This window comes from Danio rerio, chromosome 9 (genome assembly GCF_049306965.1).
Source record: "Danio rerio strain Tuebingen ecotype United States chromosome 9, GRCz12tu, whole genome shotgun sequence".
Classification (NCBI taxonomy): Eukaryota; Metazoa; Chordata; class Actinopteri; order Cypriniformes; family Danionidae; genus Danio; species Danio rerio.
The window spans coordinates 54,182,035-54,210,021 of NC_133184.1; the positions used below are offsets into that span (position 1 = coordinate 54,182,035).

Consider the following 27,987-nt stretch of genomic DNA (forward strand, 5'->3'; position numbering starts at 1 on the left):
ACATCAAATTATAAATGATGCAGCTTTCTTAGTGTACACTGCTTTTCTAATAGGAACAACATACAGTTGAAGTAATTATTATTAGTTCTCATGTGAATTGTCTTTTTCTTTTGGAGAAAGTCTGATTTGTTTTATTTTGGCTACAATATTTTTTTTAACCATTTTAAGGTCAATACAACAAACTAACATACATAAAATTATTAAATCAATCATACAAATATTATCTAATTTACATTATTATACAAATATTATAAAAATGATAAAACATAAAAAACAATAAATTAAATAATAAAATTATTTAGATTAAATGACAAAATCCTTGTAAAAATAAAAAAAATCTAATCATGAGCTGGATGTCTTCAGGTCACTACAACAAACTAACATAAATAAATGTGTTAAACAAATACTCAAAATATGAACTATAAAATAAGCAACAAATCAATAACAAATAAACTAAAAAGACATGGGCATGTTTATATATATATATATATATATATATATATATATATATATATATATATATATATATATATATATATATATATATATATATATATAATAAATAAATAAAATAAAATAAAAAAACACAATATTACCAAAGTATCATTCTAAACCAATACAATAAAATGCATAAATAAATAAATAAATAAATAAACACATAAATAAATAAATAAATAAATAAATACATTGATTAATTAATGCTTAAATAAATGCATCTAATAAAAAATTAATACATAAATGCAAAAACAAATGTAAAAATAAAAAAATAAAAACTAAATGCATAAATAAATGAATAAATAAACGCAAAACTAAATGCATAAATAAATAAATGCATAAATAAATGAATAAATAAACGCAAAACTAAATGCATAAATAAATAAATGCATAAATAAATGAATAAATAAACGCATGAATAAAAGCATAAATAAATGCATAAATAAACAAATGAAAACATAAACAAATATATAATTAAATAAATAAAGGCATAAATAAATAAGTGAATGCATAACTAAATAAATAAATATAGGCATAAATAAATGCAAAAATTTATTAATTAATGCCTAAATAAATGCATATAATAAATAAATGAATGAATAAATAAATGCATTAATAAATGAACAAATGCTCAAATAAATGAATAAATAAATGCATACATAAAACATTTATAAATCAATAAATCAATTAATAAATAAATCAATAAATGAATGAATGAATAAATAAATAAATAAATAAATAAATAAATAAATAAAGAAAGAAAGAAATAAATAAATAAATAAATCTACATCTTGCAAAAAAATGCAAATAAATCTAATCAGAGTTGGACATAAAGAGAGGGTGTTTGGGTTAACATAAAATCAACTTTTCACTTTCTCATTGCATAAATATGCAGCTGATTTATGTGCAGCTTATGAAATGTGTATATAAATATTTGGTTTTTGGGTTTGTATTAATGAAAAAAATAATAATTAAGCTGCTTTAATGTGCTCTTCTTGGATACTAAATTATTGAAATGCACCAAGATTGAAATATTCAGTGCTGATTTACACTGCCATCTATAGTCTCCTACAGTGTAATGCAAATGATACATACATTACATTTCACATGACACATTTCACAATCACAGTCTGTTTCTTTTGCTATGAAAAGTCAAATCATACTTCATTTTTATGAAATGCATCTATTATTATTATTATTAATATTATTATTATTTATTATTATTATTATTACTATTATTTATTTATTATTTATTTATTACTATTATTATTACTACATTACTATTTCAATTTATTTTCATTTATTTTTTAATAATTATATATTCACATTCTACATCACATCTGATTGCTTTTATATGTCCTACACAACAGCTGGTTTGTTCTTCTTAAAGGGCCAGTTCATCTAAATAGTAAAAATATGATGCAAAATGATTGGCCACTTCTACTAATTAATGAAATCTGAATATCCCTTGTCAAACCTAAATATATATGAACAGCACACGCTCTCATGTTTTTCCATCCAAATCCAAGCACAAGTTGTGGCTTCAGGCGGAAGAGAATAAATACACACGTGTGATTAAAATGCATGAGTCTGGTCTCTCTGGTGGAGCACAAACAGGTATTAACTCAGTCTGAGGTCCAACGGCACATCTGAGACGCATGCAAATAAACAGCCAGAGAATATAAATCAGAGGAAGAACAACAAGAGGAAAAACAACTCATGTAAAACACTGACTCTAGGAAACCTTCTGCTGACCACATCTAATCAAGAAGAAAATACTGTAATGCACTCATGTTGGACACATAATGTTATTCTTATTAATATTTCTCTTTTTTAATGCTTTTATTTAGTCAGAATTGTCTATGTCCAGAAGTAAACCATTAGACAGAAACATGAAATGACAAAATGCAAAACAAAATAAAAACATTATATTTATAATAAATGAATTTTACATTCGTATTATTATTGGTTATATTTAATTCATGATGTATTATTATTAGTAGTAGTAGTAGTATTGTTAATAATAATAATAATAACATTTTATAAATATTATTATTATATTTTTATATTCTTATTTTTCAATATGGGGTGATTATAGAATTGTGGGTACATTTTGTATTTTCAAGATAAACCTCATATTATTTTTTTTATGAAACAATTTTGATTAATAACAAATTACATCAAGTAAATATACACTAACCGGCCACTTTATTAGGCACACCTGTCGAACTGACATGGCAGCAACTCAATGCTTTTAGGCATGTAGACATGGTCAAGACAATCTGCTGCAAAATGGGGAAGAAAGGTGATTTAAGTGACTTTGAATGTGGCAGGGTTTTTGGTGCCAGACGGGCTGGTCTGAGTATTTCAGAAACTGCTGATCTACTGGGATTTATACGCAAAACCATCTTTCAGAGAATGGTCTGAAAAAGAGGAAATATCCAGTGAGCGGCAGTTCTGTGGTTGCAAATGCCTTGTTGATGCCAGAGGACAGAGGAGAATGGCCAGACTGGTTCCAGCTGATAGAAAGGCAACAGTTGCTCAAATAAGCACTTGTTACAACCGAGGTCTGCAGAAGAGCATCAGTGACTGATGAGTCTTAATTTCTGCTGCCACATTCGGATGGTCGGGTCAGAATTTGGCATCAACAACATGAAAGCATGGATCCATCCTGCCTTGTATCAATGGTTCAGGCTGGTGGTGGTGGTGTAATGGTGTGGTGTAATGGTTGCAATACTTACTACCTAAGTATTGCAAAACTAACCCATCCCTTTATGACCACAGTGTACCAATCTTCTAATGGCTACTTCTAGCAGGATAACACACCATGTCATAAAGCATGAATCATCTTAGACTGGTTTCTTGAACATGACAATGATGCACAAAGATACACAGTCACCAGAGCTCAATCCAATAGAGCACCTTTGGGATGGGGTGGAATTGGAGATTCACATCATGGATGTGCAGCAGACAAATCTGCAGCAACTGTGTGATGCTATCATGTAAATATGGAGCAAAATCTCTGAGGAATATTTCCAGTACCTTGTCAAATCTACGCCACGAAGGATTAAGACAGTTCTGAAGGCAAAAGGGGTCCAACCCGGTACTAGTAGGGTGTACCTAATAAAGTGGCCAGTAAGTGTAGATAAGTGACAAATAAAAAAAAATAAAAAAAACAACATAGTTAAATAACCATATGGGCATGTTTATATAAATAAATCAAAAATATTTTAGCAACCCATCATTCTAAATCAATGAAATGGAATAAATAAATAATTAAAAATAAATAAATAGCTAAATTAGTATAGTATAATAGTATTATAGCTGAATGAATGAATAAATAAATAAATAGGTAAATCAGTATAGTATAGGATTATAGCTAACTAAATGAATAAATAAATAAATAGTTAAATTAGTATAGTATAATATAATAGCAAAATAAATAAATAAATAAATATAAATAAATAAACAAATAGGTAAATTAGTATAGTATAGGATTATAGCTAAATAAATGAATAAGTAAATAAATATAATTAAAATTAGTATTATATAAGATTATAGCAAAATAAATGAATTAATAAATAAATAGTTAAATTAGTATAGTATAAGATTATAGCTAAATAAATAAATAAATAAATTAATTAATTAATTAATGAATGAATGAATAATTAAATAGTTAAATTAGTATGGTAAGATTATAGCTAAATAAATTAATTATTGAATAAATAAATAAATAAATAGTTAAATTAGTATAGTATAAGATTATAGCAAAATAAAAAAATAGTTAAATTGGTATAGTAAGATTATAGCTAAACTAATGAATGAATGAATGAATGAATAGTTAAATTAGTATAGTAAAATTTTAGCTAAATAATTGAATAAATAAATGAATAAATGCATTAATAAATGAATCAATAGATGAATAAAATGAATGAATGAATGATCGAATGAATAAATAAATAGTTAAATTAGTATAGTAAGATTATAGCTAAACCAATGAATAAATAAATGAATGAATGAATGAATGAATGAAACATATTTTTTAAAAATGCAAGCATCTAAATATTAGCTGGATGTCCTTTGGCCATATAGAGTTAATAAATCCGAACTTTTTACTTTCTCAATGCATAAATATCCTGAATATAAACATATACATATAGTAAATGTGTGTGTGCATGTGCGTATGTGCGAGAAAGAGAAAGAGAGAGAGGTTTAAAAATTGTCTATTGTCGAAATGAAGGGATTTTTTACGTCTGGAGCTCTTGATGTGGGTAGATGCTCACAGGCTTTAAAAGACACACTGTAAAGTCAAAGACCTCTTGACGCACTCACATTTGAGTCTTTCCCCCAGACACAAGATCTTCTGTACAGACAACAAAAGCCAAGGCTAAAAAGAGAGCGGCGTGACAGACAACTCTCCACTTTACTCTGAAATATGCTGTATTCAGAGCACAGTGAAGGCCATGGATTAAAGTTCACTTTTCTGAACAGAGGGAGGTCGGCGTTCAGATCTGCCCGGAGGTCGTTTTATTGCATTGACTGGTCAGTGAGAAACCATCGCCACACCAATGCTTCAACTCAGCGTCAGATCAGCCGGATGATTCTGGTTCTACAAAACCTTCTGAACATTAATCAAAACATTTGACTTGCAGATTTAGTAACAGGGCGGCACTGGTTAGCACTGTCACCTCACACCAAGAAGGTCGCTGGTTCGAGTCCCAGCTGGGTCAGTTGGCATTTCTATGTGGAGTTTGCATGTTCTCCCCGTGTTGGCGTGGGTTTCCTTCGGGTCCTCCGGTTTCCCCCACACAGTCCAAACACGTGTTATACAGTTAAAGTCAGAATTATTAGCCCCCCTTTGGATTTATTTTTTTTTTCTTTTTTAAATATCTCCCAAATGATGTTTAAGAAAGCAAGGACATTTTCACAGTATGTCTGATAATATTTCTTCTTCTGGAGAAAGTCTTATTTGTTTTATTTCGGCAAGAATTAAAGCAGCTTTTAATCTTTTAACACCATTTTAAGGTCAATATTATTAGCCCCTCTCAACCTCTTTGTTTCGATAGTCTACAAAACAAACCACTGTTATACAATAACTTGCCTACTTACCCTATACTACCAAATTAACCTAATTAACCTAGTTAAGCCTTTAAATGTCACTTTAAGCTGTATAGAAGTGTCTTGAAAAATATCTAGTCTAATATTATTTACTGTCATCATGGCAAAGATAAAATAAATCAGTCATTGTAAATGAGTTATTAAAACTATTATGATTGGAAATGTGTTGAAGAAATCTCTCTGTTAAACAGAAATTCTGGAAAAAATGAACAGGGGGGCTAATAATTCTGACTTCAACTGTTGATGAATTGGATGAACTGCTTTTTATATGTATGTTACGTATGATGTCAGAAGACTTTTTATTAATATGTCCTTAAAGTATTTTTTGGTTCAATGATGAGAGGTTTCACCTTTTCTGAAATGTTTACACAGATGTCAAAAATTGTTAAATAAATGTGTAAAATGTGTGCTTGTTTCCAATAGTATTGATTAAAGTAAATCTATTTTTATGTATTTTTTATATTTTGGGTAAGGCATAAAACAATAAAAATGTAAATAGAGTCGGAGCGACATCTCGATAAGTAGCCCAAACTGTCTGTCAGCAAATGCAGATTTGAACAACTGCGCAGCCGTTTGTACGCAGCTCTGCCGATTTTGCATAGACGGGCTATGCGTTCATATGAGAGAGAGAGGGAGAGAGAGAGGAAGAGAGAGAGAGAGAGAGAGAGAGAGAGAGAGCATGCAATCGGTAAAAACAAGCTTAATCAAAACCTTTTAAAAACCTAAATCAATATTGGAGTTAGTTTTGCACGCTGGAGGAAGGTTGAAGTATTTCTTTTAGACAGGTAATTTTCTGTTTTTAAAACTGTTTTAGCTGATGTAATATTGGATGTTGTTGTTACAAATGGGTTATATCTTCACAGAAGTGTTGTTCAGCCACTAAAATAGTCCGGTAAAAGATTGATAAGACTATTTTCAGTTTCATAAGGGCCTTTTACAGCATCGATAATGTGGATTTTAATTAGTTTAACAACAAAACACAAGTAAATAGCGCTATTCCGCCTAGTCTTCCTATATTGTTTACCATGCTAATCTAAATATAAGCTCTGAAATAGCATGACATGGTTTCCGCTACATTTTTTCTCCCATGGTGGGGCGCCACGCCAAAATTGATCCTGCCACAGCTATATTACAGCTTTTAAATTTAGAACATTCAGCTTTTTTTAATAGTAGGTGATAATCGCACCAAAATGTATTAAAGGGTAAGTGAATTATAACAGCGCAAACTTTTCTGTAACCGTAGTACTGCTGTCCATCAACTAGATTAAAGACCTATCTGTTTAGTAAAGCATACACTCAATGCATCACCTAGCGGGTTCCACACAGGCTTCTGCATCTTGCTTATATACACTATGAACAGCAGCTACGCTAATTATTCTCTTTATTCTCTATTTTCACCTGGGGATACTCATCCCGAGGTCCTCAGATTATGCGGAGTCACTGATTGGATCCAAGACCGGCGACGTGATGATCCCAAGGATTCCATATCCGGGACCAGGCCGTATCCTGAGCTGCTGCTGCGCTGATGGTCGTGGGGAGTGGAGAACATGAGTCTGATACCAGCAACGCTCCAGGGACAGACGAGTCTTCGCTGAGGCCATCTTCCAGCCTAAACCACGGCGAATGAAGTTCTGCACAAGACTTTTGGCCAGCGGAGAAATTAAAATGGTCGTGCCCAACTGAGTCTGGTTCCCTCAAGGTTTTTTTTCTTCACTCCCATCAGGTGAAGTTTTTTTTTCCCTCTCCGCTGTCGCCACTGCCTCGCATGGTTCAGGATTGGTAGAGCTACGCATCGATGAATTTGCTCTTCAGTGTTTGAACTCTCAGTAATGATTAAATCACACTGAACTGAGCTAAACTGAACTGAACTGAACTTAAATACTAAAACCTGAACCACACTGTTCCAGTTACTATGACCATTTATGTGAAGCTGCTTTGACACAATCTACATTGTAAAAGCGCTATACAAATAAAGCTCAATTGAATTGAATTGTTTACGTGCTGACTGACTGACTGACTAACTGATTGTGCGTGATGCGTGAGGCCAGCAGACACGACGTATAGCCGCTTCACTTTACTTCAGGTCACATTAATGCCGCTCTGTAGGTCTTTTGGAGACATTCATAAATATTCCCAGCAAATCTAATAAATGCTGGAGACATACTTGTTACATCAACTCACTAAATCGCACTTCAGAACGTTTATTTGAGAGCGCACAAGAAGATCTGCGCTTGAGCAGCATATATTTGAGGGGGCATGAAAGACATTGTATGCACGAGCAGAGGAATTAGGCGCGCAAGCAAAGAGATTTGCATGCTCGTACGCTCGATATAGACTTGTAATACTGCGCTCACGACATTTATCATAGAAATAATGCCATAGTTGGTAGATCTGTGTAAAAAATGCGTGCCGCCACAGCTGGAAAAAATCCTAGAGGAAACACTGGCATGTCAGTTTGGCTTAGTAATGAGTGTAATTGCTGCCGGACAAGCACTAATCACTTTTAACACATGAGAGAGGGTTCTTCTGCTGTCATCTTTAAGGTGCGCATGCTCGTGTTTCAGGAGGTGGGGCTCTCGTTTTTCCCGGGAGTGTCACGTATTTCAGACCCATATCCCGCCCATGTCCTGTAACGTTCTGTCCTCTGGAAAACTCCTAGAATCTTCACTTCGCACTTCGCGCGCACCCCCCGGATAAAATTTCCCTGATTTTATGATGCAAATGTTGGCAGGTATGACGGCAGGGGAGGGACTGTGATTCAGAGATTTATGCTAAGCTGTTAGCATTGTGGAAGATCACCTACTGCACCTTTAAATCACAGTAATCCAGGATATAAATGTAACTTTACAGTAATTTCACAGTGATTTAACACTTTATTGTAATTTTACAGTAAAATATAGTTAATTCTACAAGATCTTCTTCTTCTTTGGCCTTAGGGTGCTTTCACACCTGCCTTATTTAGTTCGATTGAATCGCACAAGAGTTTGTTTCCCCTTTTGGTACGATTTGTTTGGGCAGGTGAGAATGCAGCAATCCAAATAAGCATACCGAGACCTGCTTGAAGAGGTGGTCTTGGTACACTTTCAATCGAACCCTGGAGCGATTCATTTGTGGTGAGAATATGATTCGTACTAAAACAGGTCCAACCGCAAAAAGTACTGCGCCTTTTGGACTAATCCAGTTGCCGTAGGCCGATGCGATGTGCATTATGGGATATGGAGGAAAAATATTTGTTGACAGCGCTTTACTAACAGAGAGAGAGAGGGGAAAACATTACCTGATGGATCGTTGGTAATATTTCCGCAAGATGAGCATGTCGCAGTTTAGCTAGATTAATTCACGCCTCCTCCTGAAGTGACGAGTGATGCATTAAACACTGTTTTCCAGCCGCGGCCGTGCTTCATTTTCGTAATGTATAGTTGGTCTAAAGCAGGAATACAATCAGTTAGCGCAGTCGTCCCTCCAGAGTAAAAACAACATTTTGTGTCTGCCGGTTTTGTTTACTTGCGGGAGTTTATTGGCATTTTCCCGCTTGTGAATTCTGACCAATCAATAAGCAGTTTAGGAAATATGTTCAACAACATCTGGCCAATGAGAGACGTGGATTTTGTCAGATGACTGCATTTTGGTTCGTTTCAACTGGTTCGGACCAAAGCCAGCAGTGTGGAGTGAACGACCCAAAGACGGCAGAAAATGCAACAATGTATCATTTATTACCCTTGGTCCAGACCAAATGAAGCGAACTACAGATGTGAACGCACCCTTAGTCCCGTATGGTTGCGGGGTCGGCTCTTTGGAGCAAGCCATTTTAGACATGTCCATGTGATAACTACTTTTTTTACACATTCCTGCTGGCCTGTCACCCTCATACACTCATACATTACAGACAATTTAGCCTAGCCATAGTTATTTCTACAAGATAATACTGTGATATCACAGTCATGGACTTTACTATCTACTGTGAGGTTACACTATACAGCTGTAATTTCACAATAATTTAATGCAACAAAAATCACAGTAAATTACTGTGAACTCATTCATTTTCTTCTTCTTCTTCTTGTCAGCTTAATCCCTTTAATCAATCCGGGGTCTCCACAGTGGAATGAACCGCCAACTTATCCAGCACGTTTTCCAGCCGTAACCCATCTCTGGGAAACATTACTGTGAACTACCTCACGATTATTTACTGTAAATTCACATACAGTATTTTACTGTGAAAGTAATGCAATTATTAGCCAGTAATTTACTGTGAATTTAAGGTCAATTTTTTACAGTGCTCAACTGTAGTTTTGAGGTGAGTTTGAAGTAGTTTTTGCTAGTAGTTAATTAATCGTGAATTAATCTTTGCCCAGCACTTCAGTAAAACAAATGTTTGACCAATCATTTTAGTCTTAGTTTTTGTTGCCTAAAATAGCCTTGCAACAATCTCAACATGTACTGAAGCAGGAGAACTCCAGCTGACCTCAGACCAGTGGAAACCCAAACGCTCCAGTAGAGGTCAGTGAGGAGCGAAGCAAGAAGAAACGCATGTTGTGATGAAAGAGAGCAGCCCAAAATACGCTCTGGCCTCATGCGATAGGGCTTTAACAGGATCAATAACTGGGATGTTTGCAGAAACAGAGGTTTATCTTAAAAAGCAGCCGCCACAGTTCAGGCTTATAATTTCTGCTATGAGGAAATGAGCAGCGTGCTGAAATCAGGATCTACAGCTGGGGTGTCAAACTATGTTCCTGGAGATCCACAGCCAGTCCTGCACAGTTTAGTTCCAACCCTGCTTCAATACAATTACCTGTAGGTTTAACTAGGGTTAAAGCTAAACTGAGTTTGAAACCTGTGATCTTAGTTCATAGTTCAGTTTACCTTATATATGCAACAGGGAGATGTGTAGTTTTTTGTTCAATCTAGTTTTAAATGTTAGATGATCAATGTAATTTATATACTCATCCTTTGCATGAGTGGAGTATACTTATTAAATTTTGTTGAATGAGTATTTTACATCGGCTACATAATCACTGTTCAGTTAATTTTTATAAGCCTAATATACAAAGGTCTATTGTGTATTAGTTATGTTTTGTAACCATACAGAAATTTATTTTGAAATGCACATCAAGTCAGCTGAGTAATTTTTTTCTTTTATTTTAAATGTTGACTTGCTTGACAAATTTAATTTAATTAAATATAAAATTAAATCAAATAAAAAAAAATCTAAATTAATTATTTTTTAATTAATTAATAAATTAATTTAATAAAAAATAAAACAAATTAAATTCAAAAATAAATAACAATTTAAAAATTTAATAAAATAATAAAATACTTTAAAAATCATATAAAATAAATAATAAAAATAAACTTATTAAATTAAATTTAAAATAAAATAAAAAGCAAATAAAAAAATGAAATAATCAAATATAGTAATAAATAAAATAATTAACAATAATTAACAATTATTATTTGAAAAATAATAAACATTTAAAAATTAAATATAATAGTAAAATTTAACTAAATATAAAATTAAATAAAATAATTAAATAAAAATAAAATAATTAAATAAAATTACAAATAAACTACAACAAATTAAATTAAATCTAAAAATATTAAATTAAATTAAATTTTAAAATAAACTTATAAAATTTTTTATTATATTGAAAAAAGAAATCAGGGTAATACTAAGCGGCAAACGGAAATTGCAATTCATCAACTAGCCAATAGATCCAATTTTCCTCATGTAGAAAAACGCTTAATGTGGCTCAATGCATAAAAACATTAATAATACAGTATATAACCAAGCTCATATGGCCAGAACACATAATAGTCACGTTTAATAAAATGCGTTTCATTTCAAAGTGTTTCATAAAAAGAAAAAACCCATCTCAGCAAATGCACAAGGAATCTTCTGTCCACCAACTCATCATGAAACTCTTAATGACAACATCTGAGCTCAGAAATTCCCTTTGGCAGGACTGACTAAAGTCCATTGGGTCATTATCATCCAGGGTTTAAGACAATAACTCTCACATTAGCCGTGTTATTACTTCCACTGTCTAAACATGGGAGTCACAGTACAGTCATCTGAAGCTCATTCTGCTTATTTTTTAATTCCTCTCTGAGTGAGTTGTCCCAGAAAATCCTCTGCTTCAACTGATAGACCTGAATGAATATAAACATGGTTGCAATTGGAAAGTAGCAAATTGATTGAAAACCAATTAAAGATAAATTGAATCAAATGGATTTAAAATAAAATTACAATTAAAATAAAAATTAAAAATGTTTAAAAACAATAATTTAATTAAAAATAAACAAAAATAAATTAAATTAAAATTTGATTTAATAATAAACAACATAAAACCATAAAAGTAATATAAAATATAATAAATTAATAAAAAAAATAATTAAACTAAATTAAAAAATAAAACATGATTTATCCATGCATTCAATTGATTTAAATTCTTTAATTAACATACAATTAAAATTTACTTTAAACATAAATTAAATAGATTAAAATAAAAGAAAAAAACATAACAAAAAACAATCAAATATAAAATAATAATAATATTAATAATAATAAAAACAGAATAAAATCTTTCTGACCTTAAATGTTAGATTTTTTTTTACTTTTGAAAAATAATTAATCCATACATACAATTGATTCAAAATACATTAAAATTATATTAAATTAAACTGAATAAAAAAACTAAAAATAATAATAACATTAAAACTAAATTTAAAATAAACTAAAATTAAGTTAAATACTTAACAACATAAAACAAAAAATAATATATATTATATAATAAATTAATTTTAAAATTAGATACAAAATTTAATTTAATTTAATTAATAATAAAACATGATTCATCCATGCATACAACTGATTAAAAAAAATGTCAATTTAAATTTGATAAAAATAAATAAAATAAAAATCTTCCTGAACTTAAATGTTTGTTTAATTATTCATTTATTTACTTTTTATTTACGATTATTACTTTTAAAACATGATTCATCCATGCATATAATTGATTGATTTAAAACAAATTAAATAAAAATTCAATTAAGATTTAATTAAATTAATAAAAATGTATGTATCTTCCTAACCCTTAATGGTTGTTAGACTGTTAATAGATTTTATACAATTTTTGTTCACTCCTTCCTTCACTCATGCAACTGATTTTAAAAAACTAAATGCAACAGTCTCTCATGCAGCATTTTCCAGATTACTAGTAGTCTAAACAAACACTGAATCTAACGTGTTTCTGGCGTCTAACAAATCTCTCCCAGAGGATCTGCTTCTCCAGCGGGATCTCATTTGGGCGTTTATCTTTCCTTAATTGTCAGACTATTGAAATGTGCAAAGGGCAAAAGTGTGTGAGCGTGTCGCCTTCAAAGCATCTGCTGGCTTTTATTCAGAGGTGCAGAATCAACACACATGAGGGCCAGATGCTGAAGTGACCACTGATAGGACTTCAATCCTCTGTGTGAATTCCTCAGAAAACAAAGCTTAAGTCCAGATACAAGCAGCGAAGGCCTTTGAAGATCTCAGCTGCTCATAGCCTTGTCCTGAACACAGACTTGAGGAAAACACAGCTACTGCAGCGTGTGTTTGCACGTACACTCGCTAAATCAATCAGCAAATGAACCGACACATGCATGCTTTTACACCCAGACTATATGATATCAATCTATATGAAAATAAAGCTAAACAAATGTGCATATAAATAATCAATACAATATATAGAAACTATTTTTCTAAATCTCTTGACTTAATTGCATTAAATTATTAATTAAATCTGAATACATCTTAAAGATGTATTCAAACATGGACAATATTATTTTTCCTCCAATTTTTATTATCATATAAAAATATCAACCATACTTAAAATAATTCAAAGGATAAACTTGTATTTTAATTTCATTTAAATAATTTTATATTTGATAATAGGAATAATAATAATAATAATAATAATAATAAGTATTATTATTACTAATAATAGATTAATAATATTAATTAATAATATCAATTAATAATAATAATAATAATATGCAATAACACAATAATTACATTAAAACACAATAACAAAAAAATAATCATTATATTTCAAATAATTATTCAAATTATAAACTTGTATTTAAATTTTATTTGAACTATTTGTAACTTGTAACTTTATTTTTTAGTTTTTATTTTATGCAATAACACAAGATGTATATGCATGTAAATAAAAATTGCGTTTAAGTCTTTAATAACAAGCCAATGCACTGACTTAAAGATGTATTAAAGCACTAACAATTTTATTTTCCCTTTAATTTTTCCCTTTAATTTTCATTAAAAAAATAATAATCATCATATTTCAAACAATTCAAATTGTGAGTTTGTTTTTGAATTTAATTTGAATTATTTGAATGATGGACAGAACAAAAAATGCAACAATATAACGATAGATAGAATGACAGAATGATAAATAGAAATATAGAAAGATAGAAAGATATAGACAGAATGATAGATAGAACGATAGAATACATACAGCATAGAACATTGATAGAATGATAGATAGAATCAGGACAGAACTATAGAACAATAGATAGAATGAACGATAATAGGATGGATGGATGGACGGATGGACGGATGGATAGATGGATGGACAGACAGACAGACAGACAGACAGACAGACAGACAGACAGACAGACAGACAGACAGACAGACAGACAGACAGACAGACAGACAGACAGACAGACAGACAGACAGACAGATAGATAGATAGATAGATAGATAGATAGATAGATAGATAGATAGATAGATATGATAGATATGGTTTTTGCACCACTGGCAAAACTGAAACACCAGTGAAGCCACTGCAACTCGGCTAAAAAGCTGCTGATGTCCCGACATGCTGTTTTAAACTAATAAAACATCCCACCTGGAGACTTCTTGCAGGGTCGAGCTGCCATCACGTATGTGTGTCGGGGCAGCAGAGGAGACGATGGCAGAGACATAGAGACTCCTTTAGAAAAACCCAGTCTGAGGCCTTCATCTGCAGACGGATACGGATCCGGCATGCCACCGCCAGCACACCTCCACTGGCCACTGAGCACCAACGGCTCCCCTGATCACACACAGAGGAAAAACAAATCAATTAGCATTTCCTAACCACCCAAATAAATGTAAAATTATGAATTCGTCCAAATAGAGGCATTGATTTCATCTGGTGAACGTGTACTTGATATTGAAATTAGTATCAGAGAAATATAAAACATCGCAATGTTCGTTTTTTATAATATTAAGCAGCCCTAATTCAGCACTAATCAGTAGTACGTTGTGATCTTCTGATCTAACAGACACAGCGCAACATGATTTAGAAAAAGCAATCAACATCTTGTTGCAGGTCAAAATGAACACATTTAATGCAAAACTAAATGCATTTCTCCACTGATTACTTAAACTAATAGGTACAATTAGCTTTGGAGAGTTTTTCGAGTCGTCATGAACGCGACATGCAGCTTGAATGGAGAATGAATGACATTCGCAGTGGCGGGAAGCGCTGAACTGAACATGAATTTAAGCACTTGAATTTTCATCTGTGCTTCACATTGAACTGTAGAATGGCTTCAGAGCATTTGAGAGTAGGCCTACATGACAACTTTCTAGTGCCTTATAATAGGCTACCTTCTTGGCTTTTGTTAGCTTATAAATTACAGCGAATTTAGCGCGCACGCAAGAGCGGATTTGGATCGGTACTAAGGTAGCTGACCGATACCGGATCCAGCAAAAACATGCGGTATCGAACCGATATCTGATCCAAGTATTGGGATCGGTGCATCCCTGAAATAAAGTAAATATTTCCCAACTGCAGTAAGATCATAAGTGATTCTTTAAGTGAAGTTTATTTATAAACAAATTTCGAGAGGATCACCTGCTTATGATTGTTCACAGCTGTTCCAACTTTAGCTAATGACTGATTATCCTATCAGACGATCCTTAACTCACTATAAATAACCAGACTTTTCTCATCTCAATATCTTCGTCTTGAAGAAACCCCCCCACACAACCCTACTTTCCCTCCTTTCAAACGGGCGTCACGGTGGCCAGCGATTAGCGCTGTTGCCTCACAGCAAGAATGCCCCTGGTTTAATTCCTTGCCAAACCAGACGGCATTTCTGTGCGGAGTTTGCTCGTTCTCCCCGTGGTCGCGTGGGTTTTCCCCGGGTCCTCCGGTTTCCTCCCACGGTTCAAAAACAAGCACTCTAAACAATTAATCCAAATACATTAGCTAAACCCCGAGTACACCTTTCAGCATCCATATCTGACACTTAGCTACAACAAGCAAGAGGGAGAGTCATCGAGATCTACCTGAGCTCAAACTCCCCTCTCGCCTTGCAACGGGAGGGAGCCCAGGGCTCGAGGATTTTATAAGCTCAGGGCTCTCTCCCGGGACAGCACGCCAAACTAGCTTTATCATCAATCATCAGCCAAGTGTGAACTCTTGAAAGAGAAGGTGAAACACATGAAATGATCAGCCTAACAGCTCCAGTGAAACACTTTTACTAATGACTTGACTGATACTTTCAGTAATGAGGATGACGGAGATTCATAAATGCAGTTCATAAAAACATTCAGTCGTCTCAATAAAAACAAACAGAGCCACTGAGATTCACTTTAGATTAAAACCTGGCAAATAAAACAGAAATGGTTTTCACTGTAAACCTTCAGAGGAACAGAAACTAATTAGTAGAGCTCAATAATAACACAGGAGAACACGGCTCCAGGGTATTATCATGACACGCTTCACACACAACACATTACATTCATTCCTACAACCCATTGTTTCTGTATAATTATTTTCTTTCGCTAAATGTTCAGAAATGCATTAAAGAAGTGATTTTAAATGTGATGATCTGTGATTGGGCGAGGCAGTGGCGCAGTAGGTAGTGCTGTCGCCTCACAACAAGAAGGTCGCTGGGTCGAACCTCGGCTCAGTTGGCGCTTCTGTGTGGAGTTTGCATGTTCTCCCTGCCTTCGAGTGGGTTTCTTCCGGGTGTTCCGGTTTCCCCCACAGTCCAAAGACATGTGGTACAGGTGAATTGGGTAGGCTAAATTGTCTGTAATGTATGAGTGTGTGTGTGAATGTGTGTGTGGATGTGTGTGTTTCGCATCTATTTGCACTCTTCAGAATTAAACGCTACTTATTAGGGATTTTTACATTGCTAATGTATTATTACTATTATATTACAGTATTTTTGCATCCAAAAAATATTCAGTTGCTGTCACATGACCTCAACAGCATCCATTTTTTATTTTTAATAAATATGAATTTGGGGCATCACGGGGATGCAGGGGGTAGCACGATCACCTCACAGCAAGAAGGTCGCTGGTTTGAGCCCCGGTTTTGGTTTGGATCTGTTGGCATTTCTGTGTGGAGTTTGCATGTTCTCCCCGTGTTGGCATGAGTTTCCTCCGGGTGCTCCGGTTTCCTCCACAGTCCAAACACAAGCGCTTTAGTGGGAATTGAATAAGCTAAATTGTCTGTAGTGTATGTGTGTGAAAGAGTGTGCATGGGTGTTTTTAAAAGGGTTGGGTTGGGGCTGGAAGGGCATCTGCTGAGGAAAACATATGCTGGATAAGTTGTCGGTTCATTCCCCTGTGGCTATTCCTGATGAATAAAGGGACTACGCCGAAAAGAAAACGAATGAATTCATTAATAAATATATTTGCTATAAATGTTTTAAAGGTTATGAAATGTAATTATATGTGTTATAGGTATAATTAATTCAATCTTTTAAATACAATTCTGCACTTTGCACAGAATTATGCATAAAAAAATCCTAATGCACATTACACTGAACACTTAAAATGCTGGGTTCTTATGATCAAATGTTGGGTCAAATGTGGACAAACCCAACTATTGCTATATTTGACACACTGAGTACATTTATATGGACACCAATAATCTGATTTCAATGAGATTAAGACATTACTATGATTAAGAGTCCACCATGTAAACCAGTGGTAGGGAACCTATGGCACTCGAGCCACATGTGGCTCTTTGACCAAAATCACGTGGCTCTTTGACCAAAATCACATGGCTCTCCAGTTGTCTTCCTTCAATAATATTACATATTAAAAAATATAACCGTCATATAAATATAATACAATTATAATTCCCTCTTTATTGTCATTTTTACAGCAAAAATGAATAAGAACTCTGTTAACAATAAAAAGATGTTCTTTCTTCATTCACGGACTTGCTCAACATAATGCTTCATATTTGTAACGATTGGAGTCTTGGAGTAACGATTGATGACCAACTAAACTGACCAGAACTGCTCGATCTTGCAGATTCGCACTCTAAAACATCAGAAAGATCCAACCCTTCCTATCTGAACATGCAGCTCAACTCCTTGTTCAAGCTCTTGTTCTCTTCAGACTGGACTATTGTAACTCTCTACTAGCCGGGCTTCCAGCTAACTCTGTCAAACCTGCTTTTAACTCTGTCAAATCTGTAGTCGAATTATTTGCCAAATTATTAAATGGTGGACTTTAACTGCAGTTTGGCTCTTTCATTCAGGGAATTCATTCATGTCCCTCGCGACAAACGAGATATTTGATTCGAGGAACTGCTCTAAGCGTGTATTTTCATGCAGTGTTTGATACCGCACAGCGAATGAGAGAAAAAAAAAACGACAGCATTTTCCGGAAACTTAGATGCACACGGCAGGTAGTGTCAGAAAGCCGCGTGTGTTATTCCGGTCACAAAATGCGGTTAAAAACCCTACACGAGGTTAAAGTTTGGTTGTGGTCCTAACATGTTACAGTGCAATAGTTAACTTAGTTCGATACGAACAAACTGAATAAACAAAGAGCACTGGTCGCTCACATACCAAATCTGTAGAGACAGGACAATCACCAGCAACTAGAGCCGCGTCTTTATTAAGAGGAGACTACAAGCGAATCCAGATCTCAGCGTTTGCAGATGAGAACAGCTCTCAGGTAAACAATAATCCTCCTTAGACACGTAAGTTATTGTTGTCGAGCGTCGCGTACACTGTTAATCCACACGTGAGTCTGAGCTCTCACAGAGAGAAAAAGAAAACGAAACTTAACGGCAGCAAACTATAAAAGCAACACTTCACGCTTGTTTTGCCAACACAACGTGGCGTCTATGTCGTGTAAACACAGTAATGAATATTAATGAAGTTGCTCAATAGAGCGCGCTGATTGGTTTGAACCAAGCCTTACTCATGCATTAATGCAACACACTGTAAGACGTAATAAGACTCACTCTGGCACAGACGCCCAGTCTGCACACTGGAATACACGCTATTATGTCATGACCGTGACGCAGCTTCAAAAATTCGTTTCAAACAGGAAGTACGAATTTGCTTGAAATAACGCAAAAACAACCAATTTACACTTTTTAGTGAAATATAGGTGTCCTAATAGTGTTTTTAGCAGTGTGGGACACATATACCACTGTCAACAGCTCAAAAAATGTGTTTTGGTGTTTCGTGACCCTTTAATGAACCTAAAAGAGCACGTCACTCCGCTGCTCATCCGTTTGCACTGGCTGCCAGTTGCTGCTCGCATCAAATTCAAAGCTCTGATGTTTGCTTACAAAGCGACATCTGGCTTTGCTGCTTCTTACCTGCTCTCACTTCTGCAGATTTATGTGCCCTCCAGAAACTTGCGTTCTGTGAATGAACGTCGCCTCGTGGTTCCATCCCAAAGAGGGAAGAAATCACTTTCCCGATCGCTCGCGTTTAATCTGCCCAGTTGGTGGAATGAACTCCCTAACTGCATCAGAACGGCAGAGTCACTTGCTGTCTTCAAGAAACCACTAAAAACTCAACTATTTAATCGAGGGAATTTTTATTAAGTAAAACTGGCCTCAGACGGTTTAGTTTAGTCTGCTTCAAACCTGCAGGAAAATATCTCAATATCAATTTTGATCTTAAAATTTTTGTTAATTTCATACGCAACAAAGTTCCAGAGTCTTTAAATGAGTTTGCACTTCCAGAGGCAATGAAAGGAATTCCCAGGCTCTCTATGACACTTAACACAAAGAGCTGGTATAGAGGGATCCATTTTATTTAATAAAACTGCTGTTATATGCAGCCTATGTAAAATCTTATGTTGAGTCTCTTTAAGTCGATTACAAATAAAACTGGGTCTAATACACCTCAAAGCCCCTTGCCAGTCATCATCTATATAAACTGTTTTCTTTCTCAAATATTTCCTAAGTGATGTTTACTAGATTCAGGATTTTTTTCACAGCATTTCCTATAATATTCTTTCTTCTGGAGAAAGTCTTAATTGTTTTATTTCGGCTAGAATAAAAGCAGTTTTTATTTTTTTTAAAGCCATTTTAAGGTCAATATTATTAGCCCCCTTAAGCATTATTTGTTTTGGATCATTTACAGAACAAACCACTCTTACAGGGCTCGAATTTGCGACCGTATTGGTCGCATTTGCGCCCGAAATTTTATCTATGCGACCTCAAAATAGTTCCAGTTTTTACTGCAAAACGTTCACCACTTGATTTGGGAGACATTCACGCAGAATACTTCTCTGCACTTAAAACGCAAAACGCAGCGCTCAGGAATGGTTTAAAACAGTTGTCATGTCATCTTGCTGCAGTAAACAAAGCCAAGTCCGTAATGCTTGCCCCGCCTTCGCGCTCTTCTTATTGGCCCACCACTGCTCTAGCACTGAAAAATCAGCTGTCAATCACTCAGTCAATGCCTTCTGGCTTGGGATGACAGAGAGAGCTGCTACCGTGAAAAATTGTAAAATGCTGAAGATGAGAATGAAGATAACCTATGGTTTAGAAACCATGGCATCTAAAGTTACAAATAATGACACATCTTACTAGTGATCATGTGCTGAATGTTAATCCACCATCTACACTTTTTGAAGAGTGGATAAAAGACTTCCATTGGCTTTAAGTCCGCTATGAAAAGTCTGTGGGTGGAATTTTCAGGTAACTGTTTGCCACATCTAGCACGAGAGCTTCTGTTTAATCCTTCATATAATCGCTAGATGCTGTCCGCCATACAAGTGGCAGATATATGTTAAATTTAACACCACGTACACCATCTGCTCATAAAAAGACCGGTATTGCTATTAACATGACGTATGCATATAATAAGGTACAGTACATGTCAAAAACATCAGTGCAATATCAGACAGCATCCGTGAGAACAGCACAGGTATATCATTAACAGATTCATTCATGTCAAGCAGTGCGTGCAGGGCCGGTGAGCGCTCCGTGTACCTTTAGTCACTCAGTTTTGTTATAAAAATTTATTTTCTTGTGATAACAGGTTTTCCTCGAGACATATTTTCCTCAAGCTTCCATATATGTATTTTTTTGCTTGATAGTTGGATTACTGTTGATTTTTTAAATGCAATAAACCTGTTTGTTCACACTTATGGTGCTTATAATTGGTGGATGCTCCTAAATTTTTTAAGTTAGGAGCACCGGTGCTACCAAGGAAAAAGGTTAGTTTCGAGCCTTGTGTTATACAATGACTTGCCTAATTAACTTAGTTAAGCCTTTAAATGTCACTTTAAGCTGAAGTGTCTTGAAGAATATCCAGTCAAATATTATTTACTGTCATCATGGCAAAGATAAAATAAATCAGTTACTAAAAAATGAGTTATTAAAACTATTATGTTTAAAAGAAATTATTTTCAGTAAACAGAAAAGCATTCAGGATTGCTAATAATTCTGACTTCAACTGTATATACACAGTGCGCTTTGTTATAATCCCTCAAATGTAATAGGTCATCTGGGAACTACGAAGTATGCATACTATTTACTGTAGAATCCCTCTCTGAACAATGACAGTACATTATTCTGAATGTGAACAGTGTCTTCCTGGCTTCCTCCCGCTGATGAGGAGCTAAACAAAGACGTCTTGTGTCTGAAATGGCCGGCAAACAGGAAGTCAGAGAGGAAGTCGCACCTTTGCTCTCTTTTAACTGCCACTGAGATCACCAGCGCCTGGTCAAGCTGACCCCTGAACATATCCAAGAGGTCACAGCCGAAGTAAAATGTGTGAGGTGAGCTTTATTCTGGCCAAAAACACCCACTTGCAGATGAAGTCAGAATTATTCGCCCTCCTGTGATTTCTTTACTTCTTTCTCAAATATTTCCCAAATGATGTTTAACAGATTCAGGAAAGTTTCACAGTATGTCTGATAATATTTTTTACTCTGGAGAAAGTCTTATTTGTTTTATTTCAGCTAGGATAAAAGCAGTTTTTAATTTTTATAAACCATTTTTAGGTCAATATTATTAGCCCCCTTAAGCAATATTTGTTTTCGATTGTCTACAGAACAAACTAACTACCCTAGTTAAGCCTTAATTTAAATAAACAAATTAATAAGCCACCATAATAAAACAAACAGGAAAACATGGACATGATATGATGCCACCCATCACTTCAGAAGCATTAATAGATTAATTAATAAAGAAAAACAGCATGTCAGTAATATGGGAATATTTTGGTGTCACAGACACTAAACAAAAACCGGTCATTTGTAAGAGCTGTCACAGAATTGTTGCTACAGCATGAGGAAATACAACAACCAGCACCTATAAAAGCCCCACAGACAGCTATACGAGGAGCGTCTTGCTAAAAAGTCAACTTAAAGTATTGCAAGTGACACTCAATCAAGTAGCAAGCAACAACAGTGTACAATTTCAGAGGTGTTTGCAGCGGCTACACCGTATGAAAAAGCATCACGAAGGCACTAGTAATAACAATAATAATAATAATAATTCCTTACATTTATGTAGCACTTTTCTGGGCACTCAAAGCGCTTTACACAATGGGGGGAATCTCCTCATCCACCACCAGTATGCAGCATCCACCTGGATGACGCGACGGCAGCCATTTTGCGCCAGACCGCACACCACACACCAGCTGATTGGTGGAGAGGAGACAGAGTGATGCAGCCAATTGAATATGGGGATGGTTAGAAGGCCATGATAGACAGAGGCCAGTGGGCAGATTTGGGCAGGATGCCGGGGTTAAACCCCTACTCTTTTCGAAGGACATCCTGGGATTTTTAACGACCACAAAGTCAGGACTCGGTTTAACGTTTCATCCGAAAGACGGCGCTCACTGAGCAGTATAGTGTCCCCGTCACTATACTGGGGCATTAGGACCTATACAGACCGCAGGTTGGGCGCCCCCTGCTGGCCTCACTAACACCACTTCCGGCAGCAACCTAGCTTTCACATGTGGTCTCCCATCCAGGAACTGACCGGGCGCAGCCCTGCTTAGCTTCAGTGGGCGACCATGTGAGAGTTGCAGAGAGCTAGCTGCCGTGCAACTAACTACCAACCTTGCTAAAAACACAGTGCCTTTTAACACAGTGACCAAAGAGGGAATTAAAAACCTCATCCAAATGCTGGATAAGACATATACATTTACATTTAGTAATTTAGCAGACACTTTTATCCAAAGTGACTTACAAATGAGGACAAGGAAGCAACTTACACAACTATAAGAGCAACAATGAATAAGTGCTGTAGGCAAGTTTCAGGTCTGTAAAGTGTAAGAAGCAAAACATTAGTAATTTTTATTTTTATTATTTTTTTAGTACAGTTAGCGGTGGAGCCAGAGAGGCAATTGCTGATTAGGAAGGGAAGTGGAGACTAAATAGTTGAGTTTTTAGTTGTTTCTTGAAGACAGCGAGTGACTCTGCCGTTCTGATGCAATTAAGGAGTTCATTCCACCAACTGGGCAGATTGAATGTGAGAGTTCGGGAAAGTGATTTCTTCCCTCTTTGGGATGGAACCACGAGGCGACGTTCATTCACAGAACGCAAGTTTCTGGAGGGCACATAGATCTGCAGAAGTGAGAGCAGATAAGGAGCAGCAAAGCCAGAAGTCGCTTTGTAAGCAAACATCAGAGCTTTAAATATGATGCGAGCAGCAACTGGCAGCCAGTGCAAACGGATGAGCAGCGGAGTGACATGTGCTCTTTTAGGTTCATTAAAGACCACTCGTGCTGCTGCGCCACTCGTGCTATACTTCCATCTTGCACATATTTTAGCCATTTTGTGGTACTACAGCTGTATGTTGAATGTTGTGATATTTTGTATATCATCTATAATAATTATTTAGTTTTTTGACAATATAAGCTACAGAAAGGCTCTTATCAGTCATGTTAGTTTGCTGTGTGTTCTGTGGTTTTATAATTATTATTTTTTTGTTTGTATAATAGGTTACACTATCTCCCTATTTGAGTCTAACTTGTTTACAGAATAAGGTTATTTTATTTGTGTTTACTGTGTGCTCTAGAGAAAAATAAGTGTTTATTTCTGATTATTTAAAACAAATTTGAATAAATGTTGAAGATAATATCTTTTCAGTTTCTTTTTTTAACTAACACTACAGATTATTACAGTTTATTAAGTTGAAGCTTGACTACAAAATTAAATCGCAAATCAAATCACAATTGCAATATCTGTCAAAAATAAAACTAACCGCCGACTATTCCAGCATATGCTTTACGCAGCTGATGCCCTTCCAGCCGCAACCCAGCACTTAAAAAACTCATACACACTCATTTTTACACATACACACTCATACTAGGGATGTCCAGATCTGATCATGTGAGTTTTGGAAAATCTGGTCCGATCATGCGGTTTCAGACTCGATAAGAATCTAACGTTACCTCCCGATCAGGACTCGAATATATATGTATATTCTCATTATTTTCTAACACGTCTATATTTATGCTGTGGCACACAGTTAGACCTCTTTCTTGACTTCACACAGGAACAGCAACGCGTGCAGCATGACATCACTTTGTTGCAGAGTAGCTATTGAGTAAATGCCAGAAATGTGGAACACGGAAGCAGCTTGTAGCGCAAAGCACGAGTTTGTCTGCGGTCTGGAGCTATTATAAAGTTGATGAGACCTTTTAGTGGCGTTGCAAATGTCCTTGATGAGAACAGAAACAGGCTCAAACCTGACCAGCTAGAGATGTTAGTTTTCATTAAGAAAAACATCTCCTGTGAAACTTACTGCTGTGATGACAGTAAGAGTTAGGAGTGCAGTTCCTAAAAGCACATCAATGGCTTTGCAAACACTGTGGTGAATTTATTTATTTATTTTTTCGTTTTTGTTTACATGCCTGCCGGGTATTTTAAGTTGAGATGCTGTTTGTTTTTACATTAGACTTTTTTTATGTTTACCGTTGCATTAAAGTCTTAGGCCGTACTCACTCTAGGTACAATTGCCTCAAACCGGTGCAAAGCACGCTTGTCCGCCCTCTCGTCTCCCCGACGGCCCGCACTCACACCACAATCGGGCCTCAGCACGCTTACGTCATCACTGCTGTGCTGTTCAGCGAGAAGCGCTCTCTCACTCAGCAGCACAGTGGAGATTTCTCTAGTTATATCGTTTCAGTTGTTTGATATGCAGTGACATGCAGTCAAATATTTCGCCAAACAGTCCTTAGGGATGCGGTGACACGCAGTCAGATATTTCGCCAAACAGATCCACCACATTTAGCGCTCATAAACAGTCGTAAAGCTCTCGTTCTGCAGGAATGAGGAGGTCTGCTAAAGGAGCGTAGCTGTCATGCAGTGAGGGGTTTGCATCTTTAATAAGCTACGGCAGTTTGCATTCACTGAACAGTAAGAATGATTAATAAATCCATATGAAACAGCCCCTTAAAAGTCACGTCTCGCTTTCAGTTTCGTACGCGTTTTGCACTCACACTACAAGCGTACCGCGCCAAAGCCCAAGTGAACCGCGCTCAGGCACACCTCTTCCAAACAAGCCAGGGCTGGCCAATTGAACCGTGCTTGAGCCCGATTCAGCGCACTCACACTTCTCAAACGATCCAGGAAACGGGCCTGGGCACGGTACGGATGGCATAGTGTGAGTAGGCCCTAAAAGTGAAGAATTGATGTTATTTATTACTTGATAATTCTGGCTACCTCACAGAAGTTCTCTGTTTGTTAACAGAGGTGTTGAATGTTAAAAAAGTGAACTAAATAAAGAATAGGGAACATCCTGGATCGGTTTCTTCGATCTTCTTTATTCTTTTATGTATTATAGAAATATCGGATCGGGTTTCGGCATCGGTAGATACTCAAAATCAAATCGACTTGGACTCGAGGGCAAAAAAACCTGATCGGGACATCCCTAACTCATACACTATGGCCAATTTAGCTCATTCAATTCCCCTATAGCGCATGTGTTTGGCTTGTGAGGGAGCACCTGGAGGAAACCCACGCCAACACGTGGAGAACATGCAAACTCCACACAGAAATGCAAATTGGGCCAGCCAGGACTCGAACCAGCGACCTTCTTGCTGTGAGGCGACAGTTGAACATTAGTAAATTTATTGTTTTATTTTTTTAATTTAGCCCATATTAATTGTTAGCAACCACTTACCTAAATTCTAAATAATTAAGTAAATCCAATTCATTCTTTTTTTTTTCCAGTGTATAAATGCTACAGCTTCATTCATCCAGGCAGAACGTTTGCAAAGAGGAGATGTCCAACAAAACCATCTATAAAAGCTTTCTTCTTTCAGTCAGATTTGAGTAAACTATGTTATGAGAAACAAGTGAATGGCAGTACTTTACTATGATTTTCACTTTGACCAGACTTGTCAAAACTAACACTTTAGAAAGCTTCAAAGTGTTTAGACAAGCAGCTCTCAAAAAAAGCCAGAGAAAAGTGACTTTCACTGAGAGACAAAACAATGCTGAAAAGCCGAGCGTGACATTTGGAGTGGAGGACAGAGCGCTTTTGTCAAACTCTGAGTCAGAAGCACTGAGAAAGCAGATTTCAGACAGAAGGATGTAGTCTTTATGTCAAACGCTGGACGGATATCTGTCCCGCTCTGTCATTTCCTACAACCACAGACGGCACACAACAAGAGTCGCCACAAGAAAGAGGAGAAAGACATGGATCTTTCATTCTGTGTCAACAATGCCTCGATTACAATACGGTACCATTCAGAACACACTGTAAAAAATGAACGTAAATAAGCAGTTTTTCCATGTCTTGTGATTCCTTTTTTGTTTTAATTTCTTTAGCCATTTATTTACAGCAGGGGAAATAAGTATTAAACATGCCATTTATTTTTCCTGGGAAATATTTTTAAAGGAGCTCTTGACATGGAATGGAACCAGATTTTGGTAAAAACCCAAACAATACATTTACATTTATTCATTTAGCAGACGCTTTTATCCAAAGTGACTTACAAAAGATGACAAGGAAGCAATTTACACAACTATAAGAGCAACAATGAATAAGTACTAAAGGCAAGTTTCAGGTCTGTAAAGTCTAAGAAGGAAAGTATTAGTAATTTTTTTTTTTTTTTTGAGTACAGTTAGTGGTATAGCCAGAGAGGCAATTGCAGAATAGGAAGGGAAGTGGAGACTAAATAGTTGAGTTTTTAGTTGTTTCTTGAAGACAGCGAGTGACTCTGCCGTTCTGATGCAGTTAGGGAGTTCATTCCACCAACTGGGCAGATTGAATGCGAGAGTTCGGGAAAGTGATCTCTTCCCTCTTTGGGATGGAACCACGAGGCGACGTTCATTCACAGAACGCAAGTTTCTGGAGGGCACATACATCTGCAGAAGTGAGAGCAGATAAGAAGGAGCAAAGCCAGAAGTCGCTTTGTAGGCAAACATCAGAGCTTTGAATTTGATGCGAGCAGCAACTGGCAGCCAGTGCAAGCGGATGAGCAGCGGAGTGACATGTGCTCTTTTAGGTTCATTAAAGACCACTCGTGCTGCTGCGTTCTGAAGCAGCTGAAGAGGTTTGATAGAGTTAGCTGGAAGCCCGGCTAGTAGAGAGTTGCAGTACAAATATACAAACAAAACAAAATAAATCAGAGATTTGAGTTCTGTATAATGGCACAAGAAAGAGCACTGAACTACTGAAACGGGCAATGTTGACCAATTTGGCATGGATCATCATCGGACAATGAAAGCCCACCCTCCGATGCCACGGTGGACGTCTGGTCTCCGGTGTCATCGAGTGTAAGGGCTACCATCTTTTAGACGGATCGCTTCCCCCGCCCGAAGCTTGGTTGGAGCGCTTAGAGGAGCGGGAGGTCCGCGGGCCCGTGGGCGACGGATTATCTTTTGCTAAAACCCTCAGGTCTGCCTGAGTGCCCGCTGCAGAGCAGGGGACAACTGGGGTGGTTCGCCCTTTAGCAAAGGCTAGCCGCGATCTTTACTGCACAACAGTCATGGCATCGCAATGACGACATGAACTGCCCGCGAGCAGCGCATTAACATGCTGGACCCCCCAGGCATGCAACGCAGTGCCCGTACCTATCATCCGGGGACAGGAAACTACCGCATCCAGAAACGCACAGTTGGAGCGCCGTCCTGCACGCCTG

At 36.0% G+C, this 27,987-nt stretch overlaps 1 protein-coding gene across 3 annotated transcripts in view; it reads right to left on the reverse strand.

The window, feature by feature from the left end:
- Nucleotides 1-27,987, reverse strand: part of tanc1b (tetratricopeptide repeat, ankyrin repeat and coiled-coil containing 1b) — a 317,932-nt gene that overhangs the window by 179,538 nt on the left and 110,407 nt on the right. For all 3 annotated transcript variants that reach the window (XR_012385665.1, XM_068223687.2, XM_021479050.3), the window contains exon 3: nt 14,520-14,705. Coding sequence is in view for 2 of the 3 variants with exons in the window: in XM_068223687.2 (XP_068079788.2) it covers nt 14,520-14,705 (186 nt within the window). In the remaining variant the exon portion in view is untranslated. The remainder of the gene's footprint in view (nt 1-14,519; nt 14,706-27,987) is intronic.